This window comes from Ictalurus punctatus, chromosome 15, assembly GCF_001660625.3.
Source record: "Ictalurus punctatus breed USDA103 chromosome 15, Coco_2.0, whole genome shotgun sequence".
NCBI lineage: Eukaryota > Metazoa > Chordata > Actinopteri > Siluriformes > Ictaluridae > Ictalurus > Ictalurus punctatus.
Window position 1 is genome coordinate 4,290,735 of NC_030430.2, and position 22,039 is coordinate 4,312,773.

The 22,039-nt window shown below is 38.8% G+C and overlaps 1 protein-coding gene across 1 annotated transcript; it reads left to right on the forward strand.

Moving 5' to 3' along the window:
• Positions 1–4,182: 4,182 nt before the first annotated feature.
• Positions 4,183–13,319, forward strand: sdf4 (stromal cell derived factor 4). Its single transcript, XM_017487006.3, has 7 exons — positions 4,183–4,341; positions 7,248–7,585; positions 7,751–7,887; positions 8,124–8,237; positions 8,467–8,625; positions 11,314–11,489; positions 11,586–13,319. The coding sequence occupies exons 2-7, from the start codon at positions 7,278–7,280 to the stop codon at positions 11,760–11,762; spliced, it is 1,071 nt and encodes a 356-aa protein (XP_017342495.1). The 5' UTR covers positions 4,183–4,341; positions 7,248–7,277; the 3' UTR covers positions 11,763–13,319.
• Positions 13,320–22,039: the final 8,720 nt, after the last annotated feature.

Below are 22,039 nucleotides of genomic sequence, written 5' to 3' on the forward strand. Positions count from 1 at the left end.
TAATATAAACATTCCCTTACCAGTCATCCTTTTTATTTATTTGTTTATTTATTTATTTATTTATTTATTTATTTATTTTGGACACAGCTTGTAATGTTATCAATTGAACCACAACGTGCAAATTGACTGATACAAAAGCACTGACACTGAAGACTCCTTCCATACATTTTCTATACCGCTTATCCTACAGCGTCACGGGGAACCATCGGGCACAAGACGGGGTACACCCTGGACAGGGTGCCAATCCATCACAGAGCACAATTACATACACATTCACACGCCCATTCACACACTACAGACACTCTGGACATGCCAATCAGCCTACCATGCATGTCTTTGGACTGGGGGAGGAAACCGGAGTACCCGGAGGAAACCCCCGCAGCACGGGGAGAACATGCAAACTCCGCACACACAGGTATGAGGCTAACTGCTAAACCACCGTGGACCCTTACATCTCCTTACAAAAACTTTAACTGTTTTCTTTGTTAAATTACATTAATAACATTTATTATTACCATACCAGCCCCTGTGCAAGTTGTTACTATAGAAACGATAACACGAGTGCATTAATATAAACCTCTGATTATAATTACAGCCAGTACTACTGTCAGAGCTACTGTTAAAGAAAATTAATCAACACCATCTGACAAATCAGATCGGAGAACTCAACAGCGCTGTGGTATAATGACATTTAACACACTATAGACCACTAGGCATAAACATCACCGTTATATTTTTCTGTTAGCATCTATTTGATTTTCTCTATTTTATCAATTAACTTCATTACATTAATGAATATTTTTGATCCAATCAAAGAGTAAACAAGTACACATGTCAATACTGAGATCTCTGGGCTGACTTAATTTGTTAGCCATTTCAAATATATTTATTTATTTATTTACTTATTTATTTATTTTTAACACAGAGAAGTTAAAAGCTAATATTAACGCTATTAGTCTATAATGTGATACTTTCAATTCTACGTATCTGTCATTTTAATATATGGTATACAGTCCTAGAGAAATTTCTTATATTTCTAAATATTTTTAAGTCTGTTTATTCTTCTCAAATTATGTTGACACCTCCTCGAAAATAAATTCCTTATTCCTTGTATTTGGAAAAATAAAGATTTAGATTCTGTACATCCAGAACGTTTATAGTGATGTGAGGATATGATACATGATTCATTATGTTACTGATTACATACTTAATTATTGATTCGTAATTGTTTGGTAAGCATTCATAGTAGCAAAAAGACCAGTAAACGTAGTCTGAGTGTTTAAAGGATTAAAGCAGTCATTCAGTATAAATAGTGTCTGTTCGGTAGGTTGAATGTGTCATAGGGAAGTATACAGACTTTAAAGCCAGAACTCTTGCTCCCTCTGGTGACAAAAATGGAATAACACTCACATTTTCATTTTCCCATCTAAATGATGACGTGAAAAGTCCACATAAATTACAATAAAGATTTTTTTATTTTTTTTTTAAAGAAGAAAGAAATGAGCATAAAAGCAGTTAAATTAAAACAAAACAAAGAAATGACCTTAAAATATTTTTTTAAGGAATATGTGTAAGTACATCTTTTAAAGGTTACACTGAATTATACTTATTTTATATTGCTCAGCTCCTCATGCTTGACTTAGTCAGGTAGTCAGATTTCTAACATGTAATCACAGACCTGCTTGTTCACATTCATATTTTACAATATACAGATTACTGCCACTTTACATATATAGGAGAATATCTGGATTACTGTGACAATAATTCATATATCATGCTTTTTATGGTAAATAAAATGACCATATATTGAATTATAAAACTGTAGTTCTTAATACTTCTTTGGTCAGCTGAAACCTGTTATTCAGGAGTTAAGTCCATGCCACTCACATGCTTATTCTTCTGAACAGAGTAGTCCTTCTCACCCTTTGGCTTGAGCACAGACTGAACACAAACTAATAAAGTGCTGTACGTGGATGCTGTGTGGCAAGACAGTTGTGTGTCCAGGTAATAAGTCTATCCATAAATACCATACACTGTGTCATAGTCCAGAGTCGACAGCTGATACCACAATCCACTTATAGCATATGTTCCCAAGCCTAGAGAACCCCCAGGTCTTGCACATTTGTGTGTTTTCCAGTGAATTATCTGATTAGTTGAATCAGGTGTGTTGGGAGTTAAGCAAAATGTACAGGACAGATAGGACCAGGGTTGGGAACCTGTGGTTTAGAGGATGGGAGGACATGGCTAAAGCTTGTTAGATGCATCAAATTATAGAATTAATTAATCGAATGAGTTAACATGATGGTAATATTTAACTAGGCAGGCACGGTACTGTTGCTGCTCTCCAGGGTCCAGGGTCCTGGGTTCGATCCCGATTTCACATATTCTTCCTGTGTCCATGTAGGTTTTCCTGCGGAGTCTAAGATTTCCTTCCACCTCAAATAAAAACAAAAAACAACAACAACATGCCAGTAAGTGAAATGATCTACCGCTAGGTGTGAATGAATGTTTAAATGTGTGTGCATTATGCTTTGTGACTGCAGGACTGCAGTCCTAGTCAGGGTGTATTCCCACCTAATGTCCGGTGTTCCCGGGCTACACTCTGGATCCACCTCCACCCTGACCAGGATAAAGCAGTTACTGAAAATGAGTAAATGAATGAAATATATACCTGAGTTAGAGCTAAGGATAAGTGTGTGTGTGTGTGTGTGTGTGTGTGTGTGTGTGTGTGTGTGTGTGTGTGTGTGTGTGTGTGTGTGTGTGTGTGTTTATCTCAGTCAAATTTACGTGTGCATTAAATTTGCCAAATATATCATGTACCGCTGGTCTGATGGAATGAGTCAATGGGGCCACTTGATAATAATCTGCCGTAAAAATTCTGCACCTCTTGCACTTCCTAATAAGTACTCTCTTTACTTATTTATTCCTCGAAAAGGACTCTTTCTGTTAGCAAATATTTTTACCGTTATTATCTCTCTCTCTCTCTCTCTCTCTCTCTCTCTCTCTCTCTCTCTCTACATATATATATATGTGTAATACCGTTTCAGTGTAATACACGCATTTCTTATATCACTGACTCCCTTCCATACAGACAGCAATACACAATGACTTTATAAAATTCGTATTTACCTTAAGGCTGTTTTTTTGATTATTTCTACCGGTCAGTGGTAAGGCTGCATCGGTCTTTCGCTCTGTACAACAAAGGGCAAACCCGCCTGCGTGTCAACACGGATTTCAGGGTGAAACTTTTCTTCGAACGTCCTCCAGTTTGCTTGTTGTCCAGAAAAGCTGAAAAGACTCGCGCAGCCCTGCCAGGAGATGCCAAACTGTCGTGGAAATTAGACAACACTCGTAGACTCGTCCTCTGAAGGTAAAGAGGTTTATTACAGAAAGATGGTTAATGCAGGATGGAATAAAGCAGGATAGAATAATGAGAGAGCTCTGAAGTGCTTGTGCTGAACCACTACTATATATATTTATGAAACGCAGAGCATGACATAATTCTGTGTACCGATAAGAAGTAGTTTGAGGCAGTTCAAACAGGTTTTGTTTTAGGATCTTGGACAGATGAACCTTGAGCAGAAGAACATGTTTGTGTCTGTAAGCAGATAAACATTCTGTACTGATCTCAGTGACATGACATGGCCTTCTTAGGCGTTATCCTCAGATGAACATGAACAAGAACAAAATTGTAAAAATGAGTAATTTCCATGACAGTTCATTCATCATTATGAAAGCATTAGTTTTGAATGGATACATGTGAATTTTGTGGCAGTGGCAAATCATCAAATTTTCACACCAGTCCCTAAAAGTAGGTAAAGAGAATCCAATTAAATAAATGAGACAAAATATTATACTTGGTCATATATTTATTGAGGAAAATGATCCATTATTACATATCTGTGAGGGGGGAAGTCATATTTATGTAGAAATATATCAAATTCTAAAGGGCTCACAAACATTCCAGAACCACTGTAGGTAGAAGGGAATCAATCCGATTATTGTTGTATCTCAAATCGCTCCCTGCTGGACACGTAGTCCACTCACGATGAGTGTAGAAGTCCTTGTGACGTATTCCACGAAGGGTGGTTATGAAGGGAGCAAGTGTGCATTTGGGACTGGCCCATTGTCGCTTTCTCAATCAGAAGGCGGTGCTCTCCGTGTGCGTGTGTTTCACAGTCATTGGTCTGAGCGCTATCCGCCGCTGGCCACGTCAACAGGAAGTAGCCCATCTGTAAACTTCATCATGCGACGTGTTTGATTGAACTAGTGGAAGGTTGAGAGTCAGAACCGTGTTTGGGTTTCAGAGCAGTATTTCAGAGATACCGGTCCATTGAACAGGTACGTGGCTCGTTTTTAATCACGCGCACACTCGTTATATTCACGGGAGCTAGCGGCTAAGCTAGTGCTAATGAGGAAGGCGCTAGCATTTGTTTGGCAAGCGAGCTAGCTGGCTAATATTATTGAACTGTGGTGCTTGCTAATTGAGTGTGTTTTAAACCTTTAGCTTTTTATTATTAACTCCTGGTTATCGTCGGGTTACGCTATTTAACGTTAGCTGGATAAAACAAGTTAGCTAGCATAGTTAGTCAGGTCATCTTGGGCGAGTTTCTGTTTCAGGCCAGTGTGGATTATTTTCAGTTTAAAAGTGGACTAATAAAGTATAACATAATATTGTGGCTTATTATCTTCATTAATATGAATATTTTACTGGTGACAGTGTATATTATAGTCACCGTGCACTCTTTATATTTAAGGTATTCATTCAGGTGTATGTGTGTATGTATATGTATACTGCCAGTTCATTGCTATGTATTTTTGTACTGGAACTTTTTCAAAAATGTATATTTATTTGTGCAAATAAGGCTTTATCTTATTAAATGTGCATAAGTAGTTTACTCCTGAAGTCAAAATATTACAGTATATCCAGAAAAAGAAATATTCTTAAAATTGTTTTGGAGATATTCTGGTTTAAAATTGATAGCTTGTCACTTCCTGGAGTATGATGATCAAATGTGATGACTCATCCTGTACTAGTCTTGTGTTGGTCCAGTTAAATCTTCTTTAGTACATGTATGCCCCGCCCCCTGGGCCAGCTCTTGGTCCGAGTTCACACCATGTCAGAATTACCGTAATTATTAGATGACAACCCGGACGTTCTACTCAGAGCTGTTCGTGTCCTCGGACTGCGTTTCTGTATGCCAAAATGAATCCGTGTGAGATGATGTTGACGACCGCAAAATACGATCATGACTACGTTCAATCACGTTTTATGCTGTTGTTAAATATTGAAGAAGACCGAAAGCACATCAGGTAACAGTAACATGTTTATTAACAACGCAGACGTTGGTATGTATATGTAGGTACGCAAACCTAAACAACAACTCCAAGAACTTTTTGTTAATTTTCAAATTAATCTTGCATTATTAAGACATTTAATGATAGTCAGTTTGACTAATTATTACAGAGAAATATTAGGAGACTACCTTTTACTGCTGAAGCTGTCATTTTTAGTCTTTATACATGACGTTAGAGCTCTCAGAAAATTCCTAGTTTACAAGTTGTACAGGGACGCAAGCACTTTTTACAAGTCTGAATTGCGTAATTATGAGATGGTGTGAACGCAGCTTTGCTTTACACCAGCAGCTCATTATCTTCCCACACATTATTACCTTTTATGCCATTTTCAATATAAAATCTCATGTAAATCCAGTAGGCTTGCTGTAATAGTTGGTGTTCCCGGTGTTGCATGGTGTTCGGGCTGCACATCACTCGCCTACCGTCGTTTTGCCGTTTTATAGTAATAAAAATATTTTAGTACAGTTAGAGAAATGACTCCACCATTAACAACTGGACGCGTCTGCTCAATTCAGCATGAGCCGAATGAGTCCGAGTCGCAGCACAGATCAGCAGGAGTCCTATTTCATTTAGTATGAGTGAGAGTGAGGCGAGCTGACTGGCAAGACGATGGCGGAGGATTTGGTTTAAAAAGTTCTATGTTTAATACAAGCGAGTTTGTTATTGTACTGTTTCGTAGTTGTTGTGTTTTTCATTAGGAATAATGATGCACCCACCATTCAGGCAGATGCTGCCACGAATTGCGTTAATTCGAAAGTGAAAGTGAAATGTGCACAGCCGCACGGGCATTCATAAGCGATTTAAATCTCGCACGCTCGCTCGCTCTGGCACGGACACACGCACGCTCTCTCGCTCTGGCACGCACGAACGCTCACTCGCTCTCGCACACTCTCACACATGGTGATACCGGTATTAGCAGTGTTGTCGATTAACCGGTGAGAACATGTCCTCATCGTCACATCCTAAAATCCAGCAATAATCAACGTTTTGCGAAATTCTTCTGTAATATCCTTCTAATCAGGGATAGGAGTGAACATGTAAAATTTCATGAATACAGTGTAGTAATGTAGAATTTTTTTTTTCTCTCTCTCAATATAGAAAATAAAATTGATTTTAAGGAACAGTTTTAAAAATACAGTGTGGTTTCATGCATTCCACTCTAGTTAGTGTTCTAAAGGAACACCAACTAGTCTAGTTAAGGTTTATAAAGGAAATTGTCATGCACTATATGCCCAATAGTTTGTGGACACCTGACCAATCGCACCCATATGTGCTTGTTGAATATCCCGTTCTAGATTTATTCCCCTTTTGTTCGTATGAGTACTTCCACTCTTCTAGGAAGGCTTTCCACTAGATTTTGGCATGTCGTTGTGGGAATTTGTGCTCATTCAGCCACATGAGTTAATTAATTAATTAGTCATTAATGAGTTCAGGCACTGATGTTGTGTGAGGAGGGTGCAGTTGCTGTTCCTGTCCATCCCAGAAGTGTTCAGTGGAGTCGAGGTCAGGGCTCTCCGTCACTTCAGTTCTTCCACTTCAACTTTGGTAAACCACTGTGATGCCGGAACAGGTTTGGACCTCTTAGTTCCATTGAAGAGGAATTTTAATTATATACAACATACAAAGAGCTTCAAACTTCATGACAACGGTTTGAGGAAGACCCACATATGAGTGTGGGGGTCGGGTGTCCACATACTAATGGCCATATCGGATATACATATCAGGAATCAAGTTTTTCGGTGATGTATGGTGTGACGCCATTAAGATTAAGGCTTTCTTCAAAGGTTGTTGTGGTCCCAAGTGGACAAAACCAATCACGATGAATCGTGAGATCATGTCATCGATTGATGAATGATTGACGTGACCCAAATTGTGTTTTCTGCCTGTAGTATTTCCACCTGAAGTGTAAGCTTGCAGTCATGCCCAGTACAAGAGGAGTTCGGACAGGGCACCGTGGAGCGGTGTTCTTTGCCCTGTTTGTGATTTTGATCATGGATGTCCAAACACGACCCGCAAACATATCAGTCCACAGAAACAAACATGCCACCGGTAAGGAAGACAACGAGATCCTTCCTCCTGACCACCTAAATGGTGTTAAAATGGAAATGGATGGCCACCTGAACAAGGACTTCCATCAAGAAGTGTTTTTGGGAAAGGAGATGGAGGAGTTTGATGAAGACTCCGAGCCCAAGAAGAACCGCAAGAAATTAATTGAAATTTTTAGCAAGTAAGTTATTTATACCTTAAGAACTTTCAGACTAGAAATCTGTTTTTGTATCATTGTGTGTGTGCTGTCTCAGACAATTTTAATCCAATGTCTGGATTAATACGCCACCGAATTATGTTGTCTTTAAGTTAAGTTTTGTCTACTTATTATCTATTTTTTCGTTAGAGTTGATATCAATAAGGACAGAAGTGTCAGCGCTAAAGAGCTCCAGCGCTGGATCATGGAGAAAACTGAAGAGCACTTCCAAGAGGCGGTGAAAGAGAACAAACTTAATTTCCGTGCTGTCGATCCAGATGGAGATGGTAAGCTTGGTTAATAATTATATCAATGAGATGCGAATATTTGAGTGAAATTTTTCCCATTATTAATGTCTTTAAAATGCGCTTTGACCATTTTGTTCTCTATATATTTCCCCTCCCCTGCCGTCGTACTCAACAATAGTTCATTTACTTATTATTTAACTATTCAAATAACAAGGGTCTGCCATGCTACTTTGATTTTTTTTTAACCTTATCCAATCGCATTGTTCCTCTCTCAGGACATGTGACGTGGGATGAGTACCGGGTGAAGTTTTTGGCCAGCAAAGGCTTCAATGAGAAGGAGGTGGCTGAGAAGATAAAAAATAACGAAGAGCTTAAAGTGGATGAGGAAAGTAAGTGAAATGATCACTCATGTTTACAGACGCGTCATGCGGTGTAGTTGTTTAGTGAGATCGTCTTCACTTTTTCTTTATGCTCGATTTCCTGAGCTCATTTGAGAGGCATGTAGTTATCCCGTCTGTCGTGTCAAAATTGAAGCCATGCCGAAAATGAGTGTAGAGATTCCACTTGGAGGACTCATTCAGTATGATGGAGGCGAGTCGGTTTGTTGTATTTCCACAGCCCAGGAGATACTGGAAAGTCTGAAGGACCGCTGGTTCCAGGCCGATAACCCTCCAGCAGACCAGTTGCTGAACGAGGAGGAGTTTCTCTCCTTCCTTCACCCAGAGCACAGCAGAGGCATGCTCAAATACATGGTCAAGGAGATCATCAGAGACCTGGGTAGGCATGACAGTACAGTGTCTTTTTCTTGCACTCGACATGTTCAAGTGGTTTTATTGTCATTTCAAAAATATACAGTTGGTACAGTGAAATGAAACAACGTTCCTCTAGGACCATGGTGCTACATAAATCAACACGCTAACCACATGAGGTTCATGTACGGATACGTTTGATATCCGGGTGAAATTTATTTACACGGCTTGAAAAGTCAAATTTTTTTCAATTTGAAACGGAGACTTTCACAATACTGGCATTAAAATATGTCAATGTAGGTTATGAGCTTGGTTATTGATCTTATGAAAATGCACAACCTGTGTGCTGAGCAGTCTAGGAAACATTGTTCACAATGTACGAAATGGATTTACAGTGAGGGGAAAAAAGTATTTGATCCCCTGCTGATTTTGTACGTTTGCCCACTGACAAAGAAATGATCAGTCTATAATTTTAATGGTAGATTTATTTGAACAGTGAGAGACAGAATAACAACAAAAAAATCCAGAAAAACGCATGTCAAAAATGTTATAAATTGATTAGCATTTTAATCAGGGAAATAAGTATTTGACTCCCTCTCAATCAGAAAGATTTCTGGCACCCAGGTGTCTTTTATACAGGTAACGAGCTGATTAGGAGCACACTCTTAAAGGGAGTGCTCCTAATATCAGTTTGTTACCTGTATAAAAGACACCTGTCCACAGAAGCAATCAATCAATCAGATTCCAAACTCTCCACCATGGCCAAGACCAAAGAGCTCTCCAAGGATGTCAGGGACAAGATTGTAGACCTACACAAGTCTGGAATGGGCTACAAGACCATTGCCAAGCAGCTTGGTGAGAAGGTGACAACAGTTGGTGCGATTATTCGTAAATGGAAGAAACACAAAAGAACTGTCGATCTCCCTCGGCCTGGGGCTCCATGCAAGATCTCACCTCGTGGAGTTGCATTGATCATGAGAACAGTGAGGAATCAGCCCAGAACTACACGGGAGGATCTTGTCAATGATCTCAAGGCAGCTGGGACCATAGTCACCAAGAAAACAATTGGTAACACACTACGCCGTGAAGGACTGAAATCCTGCAGCACCCGCAAGGTCCGCTGCTCAAGAAAGCACATATACATGCCCGTCTGAAGTTTGCCAATGAACATCTGAATGATTCAGAGGACAACTGGGTGAAAGTGTTGTGGTCAGATGAGACCAAATTGGAGCTCTTTGGCATCAACTCAACTCGCTGTTGAGGAGGAGGAATGCTGCCTATGACCCCAAGAACACCATCCCCACCGTCAAACATGGAGGTGGAAACATTATGCTTTGGGGGTGTTTTTCTGCTAAGGGGACAGGACAACTTCACCGCATCAAAGGGACGATGGACGGGGCCATGTACCGTCAAATCTTGGGTGAGAACCTCCTTCCCTCAGCCAGGGCATTGAAAATGGGTCGTGGATGGGTATTCCAGCATGACAATGACCCAAAACACACGGCCAAGGCAACAAAGGAGTGACTCAAGAAGAAGCACATTAAGGTCCTGGAGTGGCCTAGCCAGTCTCCAGACCTTAATCCCATGGAAAATCTGTGGAGGGAGTCGAAGGTTCGAGTTGCCAAACGTCAGCCTCGAAACCTTAATGACTTGGAGAAGATCTGCAAAGAGGAGTGGGACAAAATCCCTCCTGAGATGTGTGCAAACCTGGTGGCCAACTACAAGAAACGTCTGACCTCTGTGATTGCCAACAATGGTTTTGCCACCAAGTACCAAGTCATGTTTTGCAGAGGGGTCAAATACTTATTTCCCTCATTAAAATGCAAATCAATTTATAACATTTTTGACGTGCGTTTTTCTGGATTTTCTTGTTATTCTGTCTCTCACTGTTCAAATAAATCTACCATTAAAATTATAGAATGATGATTTCTTTGTCAGTGGGCAAACGTACAAAATCAACAGGGGATCAAATACTTTTTTCCCTCACTGTAGCTAAATTATATATTGCAATGCACATCTTGTATCATAGAAATGTTCTCAAGTATCATGATCTTATTTTTGTCATGTCACATTGAGCAACCTTATACACCACTGGTCAAAAGTTTGTGGACACTCGACTGAAACGTTTGTCATGATCTTAAAAACCTTTTGATCTGAAGGTGTGTGATTAAATGTTTGAAATCAATGTTGTAGACAAAGATATAATCGTTCCAACAGCTTTCACTTATTTCATTAGAAAACTAACATTTTATTTACAAAAAAAAAATCTTTTTTTTTTTTTTAAATGGACGACTCTGAGTGAAATATCTCAAAAAGCAGGTGATAAGTGTCTGGCGTAGGTGGGAACTGCTTTAATACTGAAAATGCCAAGAATACATTTCTGGAAATTCTAGACAAAAAGGGCGTCGACTTTGAAGATGCTAAAGTATGAAATTATTTTGATTTATTTTGGATGTTTTATCACAACATAATTCCCCTAGTTCCATTTGAGTTTTGATGACTTTATTTTTATTATTATTATTATTATTATTATTATTATAAAATGTGTGTCGGGGGGTAAAAATAAAGAACGCGTGTGTTTTAAACTTTTGACCGGTAGTGTACACTCTTAAGTTAGCCTGTTTAATCCCTAATATGGAAAAATGTACTGTATAGTGTTTACTTAACGTTTAAGATGTAAGTAAACCCTTTCTGTAAAACGAACGTTTTATGTCAGATCAAGATGGAGACAAAGAACTGACGCTGTCCGAGTTCATCTCTCTGCCCATGGGCACGGTGGAGAACCAGCAGGGTCAGGACATTGATGACGACTGGGTTCGTGAGAGGAAGAAGGAGTTTGAGGAGGTCATCGACGCCAACCACAACGGCATTGTCACCATGGAAGAGCTTGAGGTTGGCCGACTTTCCCCACACACCAAACCCTCTAGGTTTAAGCATGCCATTTTTCAGTTCTACCCAGCATTCCCTAACACTGTTTCTCTTCCGCAGGAATACATGGACCCCATGAACGAGTACAACGCTCTTAACGAGGCCAAGCAGATGATCGCTGTTGCCGACGAGAACCAGAACCACAACCTAGAACTGGAGGAGATCCTTAAATACAGCGAGTACTTTACCGGCAGCAAATTCATGGATTATGCCCGCAATGTACATGAGGAGTTTTAGGACGTTCTCCCCGATTCTATAAAGAGAAACCTTTATTTTGCCCAACAATTAAACAGTACACACACTCCTTACAGGATCGCATATGGGTTCGCTTCCTAGGGATCTGATTGGCTCATTGGAGAGTGAGTGTGTCCATGTGTGTTTGTATGGATGCTTGAAGCAGCATTTAGAATGTTAATGTCTCACTGTAATGCATTCAGAATTTTCTGATGTTCCTCTTTTAATATTTTCATGCATCACCATCAGAATCTGCTGTCTGTTCCAGCTGCTTTTACTGAAGTGCTGATTAATGAAGTTATTTTTTATGAGGGGAATAAAATAATTGCTTTTAGGTATAACCATGTCTTTTGGTGCCTCTTTGCGGAGAGGGGAGAGAGAGAGAGGAAGTGAGAGAGAGGGGGAGAAGATTTGTAAAAAAAAATGGATGAAGCCTTTTCATGTGAAATGTAAATAATATTCTTGAAAAATGCTATGATATTTAAACGTTTGATTTTCACAAGGACATGCCCTTGACCCGTGGACACCTGCTGTTTCCAGAGTTCAAGGGCTAACACGATAAAAGAACAGTAATGCCAAAAAAAGTCAAACTGTAACACTGGTATGTATTTTTTTTTTTTTTTTTTTTTTTTTTTAAAGAAAGAAAACTTCTCAAATTGTTGCACTCAAGATGTCTAGTTATTTAGTTTTATTATATATGTATGTGCATTTTCTTAATTCACAAGAAAAGACCCCACCCCCCACCCCCCCGTATGGCCGGTGTTTCTATTTGCACTGTATAAATGAGCAGTTATTAACAAGATTATTGTTGGGTAATTATACAGTCATAGCATACCCACCCACTCGCCTCCTTCATATTCCTCTGAGAAGAAGGGATTATGGATTCTCCAGATGTTTTGACTGAACAGGGACATACCCAGAACAAGCTGGTCTAAATAAAATTAGCAGCTCAGTGACTCTGGTAACTTCACTGGTACTGTGAGACTATAATACCTCCCATGGATCTCGTGTGCATTAACTTTCATGTAAATCCCTTGAATCAAATGCAAAGCAAAAGATTTCTTTTTGCTTCTTCCCAAGACTAAAATTTTATACTTAAAATGAAGTCTGTTGCCATTTATTGTAAAATTTGGGTGCATTGATGGATTATATCAAACACATTATTATTAGTATTATTATATAAATAGTATTTTCTTACATTTTTACAAGTATAGTTTAAGTAATAATTAATAGGTTCCCCCATTCTTCTCTGAGAGTTTTGCTTTGCATTTGATTCTATTCTTATAAAGTATGCTCTCTCTCGACTAATTTATTACCATCTTGTGCATGATATGAGTTGATGAAGCCATGTTTGTACAATATGATGCCTTTGTCCTGTGTAAATGTTTGATTTAAAGCTGTTTCTTTCAGCTGTGTGCCCACATTTTCTCTCAGCTGCTGAATGTCTTGGGTTTTATGTGTTTAAACAATGCTGTATAAATTGATTTAAGACTTTTGCCTCTATTCTGTTCATGGTAAAAAATGAAACAAAATAAATAAAATTTAAGTCATGTGGCAATATGATCTTTTCATATAAATTGTCTATTCTTGTCACTGGAATGTAAGGTAATGGTATCAAACATGATATATTTCAACGTGCAGCAGCATTTGTTGTCAGTTAGGCTTTTTAACACCTTTCTGTATTATAAATTCTTGATTCTAATATTTTGAGATACTGGATTTTTGATTTGCGTGAGCTGCAAGCTGTAATCGAGATTAAAATGAGAGAAAAAAAAAGGCTTGAAATATTTCACTTTGTGTGCAATGTATGTAGAATATAGGAAAGTTAAAGAAATTAAATTATGGGGGAAAATGAATGTCAGGATATTCAAATTTTTTGAGATGCACCTGTATGAATTGTGTAATATTTTCTTCCATTCACTTCTGGGACATATTTTCACTTTTACAGCTGCTACAGACACTAAACCTGGTGGGAAGAGATGTCCTTTAATAGGGACAATACATATTAATCAACATAAGTATTTATAAAATGTGTCAGATGTAGCAGTTTAAATGAATACTTCATTGGAGAATTTCACTCTGTTTGATTATTTGCTTTCAGAAATTGATAAAAACACTTGCATGAAACCGTACATAAAGATTCTTCTTAATCATCACTCGCTTGCTAAGAATTAAGAGCTCTCTACATTACCTTATCCAGGACTTCCATGGTGTCCTGTGGCTGAACTGGCTTTGGGACGTCGGTGCCCGTCTTCCACAGATGCTCAGATCTGTTGAACATGCTCGAGTTAATTCTATCTTGCTCACGGGTTTTCATTTCGGTTGACCTCTGAGCATCGTCCCACGTTGCCTCCTGGGTACAGGATGATATTGCAGTAATAGTGTCAGTGAATGGTTACACAATTATATCAACTTTCCATCAAGTCTGACATCTCATAGTCAGGTCTAACTGAGGCACATTAAGGATGTATTCCAGTTCTGGGTGGGAATTGGGAGGTGACCAAATTGGGGAGAAACAAATAAATAAATAAAAACCATACGTTTCATTACACAGTTGATGACACATCTTTACTTCATTCTGCCAGTTCTCACAGAGAAACACTCCATAATATTTAACTGCTAGTAGAATTGTGATGAGATGTGCAATTTGGTCAATTTCACAGCTCTAGCAGTCCACAGAAAACATGAGAGGGTCGATTCATTCCCGGGAGCTGATCATGAATTTATTGAGCCCGGGCTCCATATTAATTAATGTATTGATGAATAAATAAGGGTCCGTTTTCCTCACACCTTCAGGGTTGGGGGTTCAATTCCCACCACTACCTTGTGTGCGCTGAGTTTGCATGTTCTCCCCATGCTGCGGGGGTTTCCTCCAGGTACTCCGGTTTCCTCCCCCAGTCCAAAGACATGCATGGTAGGCTGACTGGCATGTCCAAAGTGTATGAATGGGTGTGTGAATGTGTATGTGATTGTGTGATTGTGCCCTGCGATGGACTGGCACCCTGTCCAGGGTGTACCCCGCCTTGTGCCCAATGCTCCCTGGGATAGGCTCCAGGCTCTAGGATAAGCAGTGTAGAAAATGGATGGATGGATGAATAAATAAACGTACGAATGAATGAAAATAATAATAATAATAAACAGAACTGAAAAGCTTGGCCTGCATGATGATTAAAGATTACATTAACATCTTAATTGTTCTTGTTTGGAGAGGAGCTGCACTTAAATGTGTTTGGACCGGAGTTTTACTCGACGCTCAGTGCCGCTGCATACTGCCTCCAGGCTGCATTTTAGGAATGCAAAGTAAACACAGATCTATAAAAGTGAACACGCACAAAGTAATAATTAACAAACAGGCTTAATGATTTGGTCTTCCATGTCATGGCCTTTATAGTGAATATATTCATTCAAATAACAGTTTAAACTCAGTTTCTGTCTAATGCCACAAGGTGGCACCCAAGTGTCAGCAATGTTTTAAAACACACACACACACACACACACACACACACACACACACACACACACACAGAGAGAGAGAGAGAGAGAGAGAGAGAGAGAGAGAGAGAGAGAGAGATAATTAATGCTATGCCTACACCTAAATCCAAACCTAACCTTAATCTCAATAAACAAAAGAAAACATTTTGGCTCTTATTTTAATTTTTTTTTTAATGTCCCCTCATGGGGACCAGCCAAATGTCAAAACCGTCAAATATTAATATCCTTGTGAAGACATTTGGTCCCCATCAAGATATAAAAACTTGCTTACACTCACAGTAGGCCTCAGTGATCACAAAATGTGTCACCTATGCTTAGCCTGGGCTTGAATACGTTCCTGCACACGCCTGCTGTATTAATACATGGCAAGTACTTTGTTTTTATGAAACACACTGTCTTGCTTTTGACACTTCTGTCTAAAGATCTCACAGATACAGCTGGGGAAATTCACTGAACTTCACTGTAGGGTGTGGCGCTGTGTGTAGAGTAGACAGACGGGTTTTTTGAGCCTGGTGGCAGTGGGTAAAAGGGTTGGTAGTTCTCTCTCTCTCTCTCTCTCTCTCTCTCTCTCTCTCTCTCTCTCCTCTTATGCAAGGAAGGAGAGTCTTCCCACCTCCCCTCAGTGTTGTTGTTTTTCTCAATGAGCCAGGCTCTCCCCGGCGCAGGCCCCTGAATGCGCCTGTCTACCGGGCCCCTTTCCTGGAAAAAGAGCCCTCTCAGAGAGAGATGGTGAGAGAGGGAGATGGGGAGTGGGAGGGGGTCTTCTTCCCCTTCTTGTAAGTCACATGGCTGCAGATTTGAGCCTGGGCCCTGCACAAACCTCAGATTTGGCCAATCCAGCCTGTACTTTGCTTAATGTGGGTCGTGTTAGGTGCAGGTCATGAAGGACATTGAGGCTGCTCGGATCAAGGCGGGATTTTGTTAGTTGAGATCATATCCTGTTAAATAGTTCAAGAAAGAGGCATTTTTACTTATACAACCTACACGCCAAACAAATAGATTCTTCAGGCTTGTTTTTCATCCCCTGGCTCGCAAGAGGAGAGACTTTCTTTCTTTATCTGAACATTACATCCACGTGTATGTACATCCATGTTCAAATATGTTTTTGCTTTGAGCTTGTCAGAAATTTTATTCATTCACTTTTATTAATGCCATCTGGTATTATATTCATCAGGTAACTCAGCAAAGCTAACTAGAATATGTGGATATTCGTGTTTCTCCTCTTATTTTTGTGTACATGATGCCGCACATGTTTCTGCCCCAAAAAAATAAAAATAAATCACCTCATATCCTTATAACCGATTATACGAGTGTCACAGGCCACACACAAAAAAACATCCTCAGTACCACAATAATAACTTATTTATTTATTCATCTGCAGTAAGCGTTTTCTCCTTCTCAGGGTCACCGTGGATCCAGAGTCTGAATACTAGATTCAAGATGGGAATTCACTCCGGATGAGATGCCAATCCATCTCAAGGCACTTTGCACACATTAATTCACACACTCATCACATATAGGGGTAACTTAGAATAGCCAATCCATCTACTGGCATTTATTTATTTGTTTGTTTGTTTTTGGAGATGGAAAGAAACCAGAGAACCAGGAGGAAACCCATGCATAAACATGAAATCATCCATATGGTCTTTTAATATATTCATTTTTCTGAAGTCTTCTGCCAAGTGCATAGATAATGATTATGGCTTCAAAATATTTTCTAAGTGCCATGAGGCTGTTAAAACAAGTAAGTTTACTTGTTGGCAAAAAATCAATGACATTTCTGCTTTATTTGAATAAACTTATTCTGGATATATTCTTAAAATGATATGTATTCCTAATTAATTGCACTGTCATTTATGTGATTTATATCATTTACTGTCATCCACTTTGAAAATTTGAAAGTTTGCAATGAACAAATCAAGCAAAAGCAATTGAAATAGTTCAACACAACGAATGCTTCAGGTGGTTTCCCCAAATTCAACTGAAAATGCAACTTATGATGACTTCTCCAGTTTCAAAATTATTCAACTCCCTGAATAGAATTCACAGCAGCACAAATATGCAAAGCTGGTGCTGTCTCAAGCACACCTGAGTGACTGCAAAAGACCTGCAGCAAAACTTGGAGGCAACAGGCACTGAGGTTTCAGTGAGCACAGTAAGTCGTGTACTAAACGCAGAAGGTTTCCCATGCTAGAACTCCAAGATGTTCACCACTACTGACCCAAAAGCACAAGAAAAGTCGCTCAAACTTATATAAATAAGCCACAGAAGTTTTGGGATTCTGTTCTGTGGAGCGATGAAACAAACTGGAACTTTTCGGCACGATGGATCAGCGGTATGTCTGGAGGACGAAGAATTAAGGAAGAACACTCTGTCCACAGTCGAGCATGGTGGTGGCTCGGTGATGCTCCGGGGCTGCTTTGCATCCTCTGGCACTGGAAACCTGCAGTGTGTGGAAGGTGAGATGGATTCATTGAAGTATCAGGAAATCCTAGGAGAAAACGTCATGCCGTCTGTGAAGAAGCTGAAGATTGGGCGTCACTGGACCTTCCAACAGGACAATGATCCCAAGCATACCTCAAATTCTTGGTTGCAGACGAAGTCCTGGAAGATTCTACAGGGCCATCACAGTCACCTGACTTGAACACCGTAGAAAATCCCTGGTGGGATTTGAAGAAGGTGGTTATAGTACGCAAACCCAAGAATATTACTGAACTGGAGGCCATTGTTCATGAGGAATGGAATAAGATTCCTCAGGAACGCTGCCAGAAGCTCTGCATCTCGTTTGCTGCAGGTCATAACAGCAAAAGGGAGCTTTAGTACTAAGTACTAAAGATGCTCGTCATGAAGGAGTTAAATAATTTTGAAACTGGAGAAATCATTATAAGTTGCATTTTCCGTTGAATATATATATATATATATATATACATAGTATCAATTACTGAATGTTGAATTATGTTTACACAGGGACCTGTATAACAGATGCTTCACATAAGTGGATTGAAAACATGTCATTGTTCATTTATTTAGACGTTTATTTAGCATTGTCTGGAGGAGTCTTCAGTGTTAGCATCCTTGTAACAGTCAGAGGTAAAGATGAAACTTCAAGTCTTCAAGATGGAGGGCTTTGTGATTTCTCAGTAACATGACAAGTTTTTTTTGTTTGTCCTATTAACTTTAAGAGGGAAGAAAAAAGAGAGGCTGGTAAAAGAAAGGCTGTTTATAACTGTTATCAAGTACAGTAAGTGTGATGAGAATGCCTAAAAACGAATGTTTCTTTTACAGGTGTTACTGCATGACCAGAACTCGAGTGGTCTCGTCATGGTAGGTTTATTAACCGTAGTTTTGTACTTTGACCTTGTTTTTCACCATCTCGGTGTTTCACACTATTTTGTCCCAACCTCCACTCACCGTCCACTTTATTAGGAACACCTGTACACCTGCACATTCATGCAGTTATGTAATCAGCCAGTCATTTGGAAGCAGCGCAATGCAAAAAAAAACATGCAGATACAGGTCAAACATCAAACATCAAACATCAGAATGAAGTAAAGTATGATCTCTGTGACTTTGATCATAGCATGAATGTTGGGCCCAGAAAGGCTGGTTTGAGTATTTCTTAAACTGTTGATCTCCTGGGATTTTCACACACGACAGTCTCTAGAGTTTACACTGAATGGTGCGAAAAATAAAAAGCATCCTGTGTGCAGAGGGTCTGCAGGCTGAAACACCTTGTTTATCTGAGAGAGATCGGAGGAGAATGATCAGACTGGTCTGAGCTGACGGGAAGTCTATAGTAACTCACATAAGCACTCTTTACACCCATGGTGAGCAGAAAAGCATCTCTGGACGCACAAGACATCAAACCTTGAAGTGGATCGGCAACAACAGTAAAAGACCACATCAGGTTCCACTCCTGTCAGCCAAGAACAGGAACAGACTCATCGTAACTGGACAGTTAAAGATTAGGGGAAAAAAATTTTTTTCCAGTCTGTCCAGTTTGGGTGCGTCTGTGCCCATGATAACATAAAAATTCCTGTTCTTGGCTGACAGGAGTGGAACCTGACGTGGTCTTCTGCTGTTGTAGCATAAACCGCCTCAAGGTTCAACATGTAGTGCAGTCTGAGATGCTTTTCTTCTCACCACGGTTGTAAAGAATGATTATTTGCCTTACTTACCAAAGCCTTTTTGTCAGTTCAAGCCAGTCTGTCCATTCTGTTCTGACCTCTCTCTCTCTCTCTCTTGTAGAGATCATGTAAATGGACAAATATGAGTCAGTACTAGAAAGATAGTCTTTAGAGGCGTAGTAGCAATTTATATGTCCACCCAACATATCATCCCATCATCAGAAGCAAAAGTAATCATGAACGGATAGGGAACTTATAGACTGATAGAACCCACTGCTGCTTTTTCAGCTGAGTTTCTTTCCCCCATTTTTCTTTGCTTATACAGTAAGTATTGGGAACATAAGGCTTTAAAGGTGACATTTAATTAGTGGTATACTTCAGTCAGATCTGATGTAAGTTACAAATTCAATGCACCAACAGTACTTTCTTTTATATTGTTTCTACACCATTGCCACGCACAGTCCTGCTCTTCATGCATTCAATAGTAATATCAAAACAAGAGCTCTTTTGCAAGCCAATGTCCTTTCTTCTGCCCTGAAGAGGTTTTTTTTTTCTGGGAAAAAAAGAAAAAAAAGAAATAGAGCACGTTTTGGAATTCTGCTCACAATAATTTTAGCTACGAGTCTGCGCGGCTTCCACGAGGAATGTAGACACTGCTCCAATGCTTGTTTACATCTCAGCTTTGTGGTATAGAATTGGCCCCAGCTGGGACTTCTTCAGGAATAGATTTGCAGCTTTCTTAAAGCTTAAAGCCTGCCACTCTTTCTAGGCATCCTTGCTCAGTTTCATTTTCAGTCTCCACGCTATCAACTTACCTCCTTAATACAGTATAAATATTACACTCAAGTGCTTATACAAGCTACAGCACTTTTTTTTTATAATCTTGCAAATGTGAAAATGCACTTTATATTTAATGCAGCCTCTATGTACATACAGTTTAATCAAATAGCCTGACTGTATTTGTGACTTGATTCCACACCTCTGTGTTCAGCAAAGTCACAGATGTACTAAAATGTACATCTGCGAGGCAAGTTATGAAGGTATAAAAACAAATGCTGTAATTTATTAACTGCATTATTAACTGTAACATATTAACTGTGTCTTGATTCATTAACCCGTAACTTTGACTTCTGAGTTTATTATCTAGGCGGTGAGTTTTCTTAAAATGACTAATGTAATATAAACCATCCAATATCTCAAGAATAGCTTACATAAACTCACACACATAATGAATTTTCACTCCAACTTTTCTTTGTTTTGTTTATTTTCTCTAAACTAATTTTTTTTTTTAGAAAGCAAACGACAAAGTCAACACAATGCATGACTGTTCAGTTAGCATATATGGCTTATGCACTTAAAGTGTATGGTATACCAGTGGTGTAGAAAGTAATTTGGTAACGGATCACATTTGACCACAGTATTGATTGGTCCCAAATAAAAAACAAAACACAAAAGCACTGAAAACATACCAACCCTTTAATAAATTCATTATATCATCCAGAAGGCAGAGCACGAGGAGGAGACTTACTTCTAATTCATCCTAAGCACTTCTGTAACTTATTATATATATTTTTTTACTTTTTGTAACTTATTCTTATAATTTTATTTTAGCAGCTTTCAAGTACTTATAGTAGCTACTTACTGTTGCCAGTACAATCCAATTTCCTTCAAAATTTAGGAACACCTGTGGCTGATACAATACAAATTATGCAAATGATAAAATAAAAATATGAAATGAGAACAAAAACAATAAAGCTATAAATCTCCATCAAGCAATCTATGTAACAACCGTTTTGCAACAACAGGAACAATGCTAATACTAATATACAGGAAAAATATAATACAATACAACAACAATAACAAGAAAAAGAAGAATATACTGTCTAATATTTATACTAATAAGTATACATCAAAATACATTTATTATACACTTCAAGCAGGCTTAATGAATCATATATAGCTCATATTAATCTATATAATTAATTACCTCATAAATATAATTAGCTCATATTAATCTATATAATTAATAACTATAGAGCAACTATGAGAGTAACACAGCAATGTGACCATTCATCATGCATCAAGGAACAGATAAGATATTCTGCAATTGCAACCGTACCCTTGCCTGCTTTCTACCATTCTTTTACAACAATAACAACACTACTGCTACTATTACTATTATTACTATTATTATTATTATTATTATTATTATTATTATTAATAAGAATAATAATAGGAGGAGGAGGAAGTAGAGGAGGACTGGCATCCAATCCAGGGTCTATTCCCACCTCACGCCCACTGTTTGGTTCCAATTCCACCTCGACCCTGACCAGAATAAAGCAGGTACTGAAGGTGAATTAATACTACTTATAATACTACTACTACTACTAATAATAATAATAATAATAATAATAATAATAATAATAATAATAATATGAAGAAGAAAAACAACAACAGTAACAATAACAGCACTGCTACTGCTACAACTACAACAGCCAGAAAACAATAACAGAAAAAGCCTTTATTTGTCACATATACATTTCACTATAGTGACATTCTTTTCTTCACGTATCCCAGCTTGTTAGGGGCAGGGGTCAACCATGATACAGCGCCGCTGGAGCAGATAAGGTTAAGGGCCTTGCTCAAGGGCCCAACAGTGTC

What these genes read in the sequence shown, in the direction of transcription:
- sdf4 (XM_017487006.3), top strand. Translation starts at nt 7,278, where the DNA reads ATGCCCAGTACAAGAGGAGTTCGGACAGGGCACCGTGGAGCGGTGTTC. An exon ending in TGTCGATCCAGATGGAGATG is followed by an intron (nt 7,888 to 8,123) that starts GTAAGCTTGGTT and finishes TTCCTCTCTCAG; the next exon opens with GACATGTGACGTGGGATGAG. An exon ending in TCACCATGGAAGAGCTTGAG is followed by an intron (nt 11,490 to 11,585) that starts GTTGGCCGACTT and finishes TCTCTTCCGCAG; the next exon opens with GAATACATGGACCCCATGAA.